General features: G+C 40.9%; 1 protein-coding gene across 1 annotated transcript in view; it reads left to right on the forward strand.

Moving 5' to 3' along the window:
* Positions 1 to 354: 354 nt before the first annotated feature.
* ELOVL5 (ELOVL fatty acid elongase 5) overlaps positions 355 to 6,397 on the forward strand; it is an 18,217-nt gene continuing 12,174 nt past the window's right edge. Inside the window, exons 1-2 of the mRNA XM_010288532.1 lie at positions 355 to 417; positions 2,348 to 2,535. Of these exons, the coding sequence (XP_010286834.1) occupies positions 360 to 417; positions 2,348 to 2,535 (246 nt within the window). The 5' untranslated portion in view covers positions 355 to 359. The remainder of the gene's footprint in view (positions 418 to 2,347; positions 2,536 to 6,397) is intronic.

Consider the following 6,397-nt stretch of genomic DNA (forward strand, 5'->3'; position numbering starts at 1 on the left):
CCAATCCTCCCTCTCCTTGCAGAGAGATCTTGCAAGATGTCATCCTGTATTTGCACTTAAAAAATCTAGAATTAAAAGAACTTTGGGTTAATCTGAACTCATTAGTTTAAGCTTTTGCGTATCTAGATCCGTGATTAAATACTTCAGTGGGAAATACTGCTCTTATACCAGTGGCTCTGAGACTAGAATAAGCTTTATGTACCATATATATGCTGGTAATGTCCAGTATCTCTACTGCAATTTTTGCATATCAGTATTTTCTTTGTTAACCATAATAGGTAGTATTCAGGTGATTAAACTGTTTCTGTGAGCTGAAGTCCTAACTTTCTCCTCTTCTTTCCATTTGAATAGATTGTAGAATGGAACTTCTGGATAAAACAATCAATAGCTACTTTGATGTTTGGCTTGGACCCAGAGGTAAGATTTGTCAAAAATTAAACACATAAATAAAACTGATACTGAAGTGCAGATACTGGGGCACAAGAAATAGCTTCCCTCTAACATCCTGGCGTTGACTGGTGACTACTTTCTTTATGCAAAGCATCAAAACGTATGATTCTGTAATAAATAAAAAAAATCTGTCCAATGCTTCTGATCGTTTGGCCTGAAGAGCTGCTGATTTTTCAGCTATGACCATCACAGGTGCTATTCTTCTTACTGTCAGTGAAGCTCATGTTGTTAGTCTTAGTGAACAACTTCTCTCACTCATATCTTTGCTGCCTTTTTTTTTTTTAATTTAACAATAGCTTTTATTTAAAAAAAATATTTTTTTAATTTGCATTTGATGAAATAAAAATGGTCTTGCCCTCATAACTAGAGCTGCTAAGGAATTTTTCGCCAAAAACTGTAGTTTTTGGAAAGTGTTGCTCCTTTGAAACCATTCTTTTTAAAGAAACAATGACTCTGGTAAGTTTTTCACTGGGAAAAAGTCTACGGGTAGAGAACAGCAATCCTGGTCAGTGTGAGGAAGGGAGAGGCAGTGGGACCCGGACAGGTGGTGGCCTCACGGTGAGGGCTTCCAGCTGGGATAGGGATGGCCCTGTTCCACCTGATCCTGACCTGGGGGACTAAATGTCAGCATCCCGGTCGGAGCGTGCAGAGCCATGCTGCTCACTGGCATGTGCTTTCTTCCTCCGAGGGCTTCGGTAGCGTCTTTTCTATCTCTTTGTCCAAGTGAAACTCCGGTGGTGGTGCTGCTTCATCACAAGACAAAGTCCACAGGAGGTGGAACAAGCCTCTGATCCTTCAAAGTGTGTTTTCTGTTTGCTTTTAGTAGCTCGGTGCCCTTGTTGCCCCCCTCTTCGTACTAAGCCCGTTTAAACTAGCCTGGATGTTCCGATATAACTTACTGCATGTGCCGGCATATGGCCTATATTTGCCATATCTTAAAAATAATGAACCATGAAGGTGGCAAATCCAAATGATTCGCCGGCTTTAACTACTTCTCACCCTACATTTTAAGGCCTCATTTCTTACATTCAGGATCCACATATGACTCCTTTAAAATTAAGTCAGGACTGTGAATGCCAGCAATACTTGAATTGTTCTTTTATGGTTTGGTAAACTTGGTTTCAATCCTTTGGGCTGACTTTAGTGAGAGGAGTGAAATACCATGCTGGTGCCGGGTGTGGACAACACAGTTGTGGTTCAAAAGGATCGTGCACTTGTCCCAAGTGTTCCCCTGAAATCCTCTCATTTGGGGTGGTTCATGTGCTTTTCCTGAGCAGTCGACATGTTGCCAACCGGACCGGTTAGTCAGACTGGACTGACTGCTCTGTGTTTCATTGCTTGTACGAGGACTCCAAAATTTAATCCTTTTGAGTAGCACATACGTAAGTCTAATTGTGTTAGTATTGATTAGAAGATAGTTTTCAGGATCATCCACCGATAACCACAAAGGTATCTGCTTCACTCTTAGCTTTGCTGGCTGTGTGAGGAAATAAGGGATGTACTGTCGGGAATGCTTGGTTTGAGAGGATCAAGGGGAGAGGGTCATTGAGGCTTTTATTTAACATTTAAGCTCATCTGTGGTATTCAAGATGGACAGCAATTTTGAATGGTAATGAGTATTTTAAAATAATAACGGTAATAATTTAAGAATATTTTTGCCTTAAGAGAATTATTTCTGCTTTCTTTAACAACTGTATACCTAAAATCTTGTTGTTTGCGAAAGCTGTTTGTAATTAGCAATGCGGCTTTTAATAAAAAGCCTTGCTGCTCTTCCTTCGTCTTTCTCCGGTATTGCGGCACTAGAAGCATTTTGGGTACAGCTTTTTCTGGATGTCTTGAACTCTACTCCTTACAAAATCTAAGTGTTTGTATGTTTTTTCTTGTTTGTTTGTTTCAGACCCCAGAGTAAAAGGATGGCTTCTTCTGGAGAACTATACACCTACCTTTATCTTCTCAGTCTTGTACTTACTAATCGTATGGCTAGGACCAAAGTACATGCGGAATAAGCAACCGTTCTCATGCAGGGGTATTCTAGTGGTCTACAACCTTGGACTTACACTGCTTTCTCTGTATATGTTTTATGAGGTAGGAGAAAGGGGTTGGGTTGGGGTTGTTTTGCAGTATCTGTTGTAATTATATTGCGTTATGTTGAAAATGATATTTAAGGACAGTCTTCCTAAACCTGGGGAAGCATCTGCAGAAATGTTGCAACCTTTCTTCAATGTCACTTCTCAGGGGAGAAAACCGTAGTTGTAATCACAGAATCACTGAGGTTGGAAAAGACCTCTAAGATCATCAAGTCCAACCATCAAACCAACACCACCATGCCCACTAAACCATGTCCTGAAGCGCCACATCCACATATTTTTTGAACACTTCCAGAGATGGTGACTCCACCACCTCCCTGGGCAGCCTGTTCCAATGCTTGACCACTCTCTTCATAAAGAAATTTTTCCTACTATCGAGTCTAATATCTAAGTCTAGTATTACCTCTAAGGATGGCATGAAACAAACCTTGCCTTAAGCATCTGTGCTGACCTTGGTTAGCAATGTTTCAGATGTGCTTCTCTCACTCAGTGCAAGTGAAGGCCTGATCCTTCAGCATGAACCTGGCTGCTCCTTCGGTAACTCCTCCTTGCCTAGAAGTCAGGCTCAGCGTTGTTGTGCTGGCGGATTGTACAAAGCACTTTGCAGGAAAACTACAGCTTGATCTGGAGTGCAAAACATGTTTTATTTAAATGTGTTTAATCATGCACATGCTCTTCGCCTCTATTTCTGTCGGCTTGCAATAGCTTCTTTTGTGTTCTCTTAGTTTTGCTGAAACAATTGCATCGATGCCATTGTGATTCATCTGTTTCTTGGAAGTTAAAATCTGGACATACAAATATATTTCAAACAGAATTGAACTTTCTGTGGAATTATTTTCTTTCCTAACAAAACAAAGTTTTAGGCAGTATAAAGTTTTCCACTTCCCAGAGAGCACTTTAGCTGCTTTTACTCAGAATTGTGTGGTTTTTATTAAAGTGAAAATGAAGAACTATGGCAGTGTAAATAACAATGTGATCAGAAAATGATTGTGTGTGGTTTTAAAGGACAGAATACTCTGGCTTGCTTTTAACCAAAGTGTTTCTCCATTCTATAAGGAGAGATTTCATTTGCAACACGTGATTACAAACTGGAGCTAAAACTACTAATCTCTTTTCTTTTTTCTCTTTTTTTTTTCTTTTTTGCATTTGCTTAGAAATATATGCAAGCTGTAATTCTTTACATTTGTAGTTAATTCTATAGTGTTTTACAAGGTGAGTGTTTAGATAGGAAGTGATTTAAATTTAAAGTTATTTCTCTTGTGTAGTGAATTGTCTAGTCAAAAATTACTGAATTGAGTTCTTAAGAACTTTGATACTTAATTCTTCAGGGGAAGTAGTTTTGGATTCAGTAGGTACTTGGTGCAACTTGTATTCTTGATGTGCTTACATTTCTAACCTCCCTATCGGGATGTTGTAATCCAGAAAAATTTGTGTGTTGATCTAAGTTGTCTAAAAGTATTGTTGGCTGTGGACTTCATGTACATCATCTGCATTACATTATGCAGATATTATTTATAATAATCTAGAGTTTTAACCTTCAGTCATGTTACTGAGTGTTTACAAGTGCAGACTTTTCTTCAGTTGTACTAAGTGTGGATAAAACCCTCAGAATAGCACATCATTTTTTCCTTGAATGCTTGGAATAATTCCCATAGTTTCCAATTGAAAAGTACTGTCACATTCTGCCTCTTTACAAAACCTGCTGATAAATTTAAACAATAGAAAAGATCTGAACTTTTGATCTTATAAATGCCTTTTCCTGCTAACGATGAACTGGTTACCAAGAAAGGACTAGTTATTGTATGCTTGAAGTCCTCGTAGTTGTAACCAGCTGAATAGCTTTCATATTGTGAAGGAATGAGACAACTAAAATACAGTGAATATTAAGGCTCCTCCATCTATATATAGTGAAATACTTTACATCTAAGTGAGTATTGCTTTTACTGTAACATTATCTAATGGAAGTGTTCATTGGTTTTGTTGTAAATATACCTTCTCTTTATGCATGGGAATGCATGAAGCTGCAGTGTTATGAAGACTATTAAACTCATGATAGTTGCAATGAAATGTGTTTAACAGCCCTTACAAGCTAGACACGAGAGCAAGTGATGTTCTGCAACAAGGGACTGATCCCATAAAAATGCTGCCAAGTAGAGAGCCGTGCTGACATAACAGCGCGCTGCTCGATGTTTGCAGGGGGAAAGCCGAAGTGATAGGAAAAAAAAAAATCAGCTTTTTGCACTTCCAGGTATGTTCTCTAGGTGTAGTGCCTCCACAGTCACCTGTGTCAATGCAAAGCAGGCGATACCCTCGCTCGGATCATGTCAGTCATGGAAATTTGGTGTTGAAGGATCAGCCATACCTCAGGAGCACTTCACAGTACATGTACTCACTTTTAACATAAAATGGACTTTTAAGATAAAATGGTGAAGAGCAGTGATCCAAAAAAAAAAAAAATGTAACTCCCTGTTCTTTTCCTCATTGTCACTTTGAGTTTCAGCTGGATTGAACTTTTTTCAGTCCTTGTTTGAGGAAAGTCATAAAACATGACCGCCTATGAACTTGTTTAGTAGCCTGTCTGAAAATAAACTGCTTTAATAGCTTGTGTACGATACACCTGAAACGCTGCTTTGGAGTTTTTCCTGAGTAATAGCTGTGGTGGTTCAGGTCATGATTCATAGCATCACAACTCAGTTTAAATATTAGGTGACCAAAACAAGATGTTCAAGTGAGGCACCTTCCCAGCGAGGATGAGAAAGATGGCCTACTTGGTTTTCTGACATTTGAATGTATGGATTAACGTGGGGGGAAAAAACTTCGCATTGTAGGATTTATATAATTCTAGTTATTATGTACTTGCACCATTTGGTCTACTGATGTAATATAAGACAACCTTGTTTTAAAATCACTAGAAATCTTATACCTCTTATTTGGAATTCCTGAGATGGTAGTTTCTGTGTGTACTTGCTGTAAATTATTTATTTGGGCATTTAATGACCAGGCTGGATGCTGGTACTAGCAGAACAGAGTGGTGGACTGTGCTTGTCCCAAACAACGTAAAAGGCAAGGCAAACCTAGGGGAGCAGGAGAGGTTTCTCCAGGCTGACCTGCGACTCTCACACTTCAGGAAGAGGGGATGCTCACTGGGGGCAAACAACGACGTTTTTTTTTTCTGTATAAATCTACCATGCTTGGACTTTGAGGGGAAATAACACTCCTGTCTTGGGCAAGGGCAGCAAGGGGTGGCCTCCTGCGTGGTGGAGAAGGTGCGCAGCGGGGCGGCTGGCACAGGGGTTGTAGGATATGGGTTGATCGCTGGCTGGCACGGCTGTACCTGAAGGAGCCGTGGGAGTAGTTGGAGCAGCAGCGGCAGCACTGCTTCCAGCCGTGACGCCACTCCGTGCCGGGGTCACGAGTCAAGTTGTCTTCCGACGCTGCGAGTAGGGCCCACGCCTCTCTACTTGAGTCTCGGCTGGGTAATTTGGCGAAGTAGGCAGAGTGCCAGGTACCCAGCTGTACGGCACGCAGACCTATTGTGTTTTGGGGGCGTTTGCCAAACTAGCCAAGTGATCTGGACCACCTGGACTTACATTTGAGAAAACTGGCCAGTGATGAAGACTCGCTTTCTTAAGTGACCTCTTCACTGTCTGTTTTTCTTCATCTGAAAAATTAATCCCCTACTGAATCTGCCTGAGAAAAGTCTCGGGTTTTCCCGATGGGGTAGGTGTTGTGTATGCGCAACAGGAAAAGCGTCCTAACAGCTGCACCCTGTTTTGGGAAGGAGGGGACTTGGTGAAGAGATGCCATGGCACGTGAGCTGCGGGTGGCAGCTCGCTGCCGGGCTGCTCTTCCCTCTTCCC

The sequence above is a fragment of the Phaethon lepturus genome, unplaced genomic scaffold, assembly GCF_000687285.1.
Source record: "Phaethon lepturus isolate BGI_N335 unplaced genomic scaffold, ASM68728v1 scaffold7166, whole genome shotgun sequence".
Classification (NCBI taxonomy): Eukaryota; Metazoa; Chordata; class Aves; order Phaethontiformes; family Phaethontidae; genus Phaethon; species Phaethon lepturus.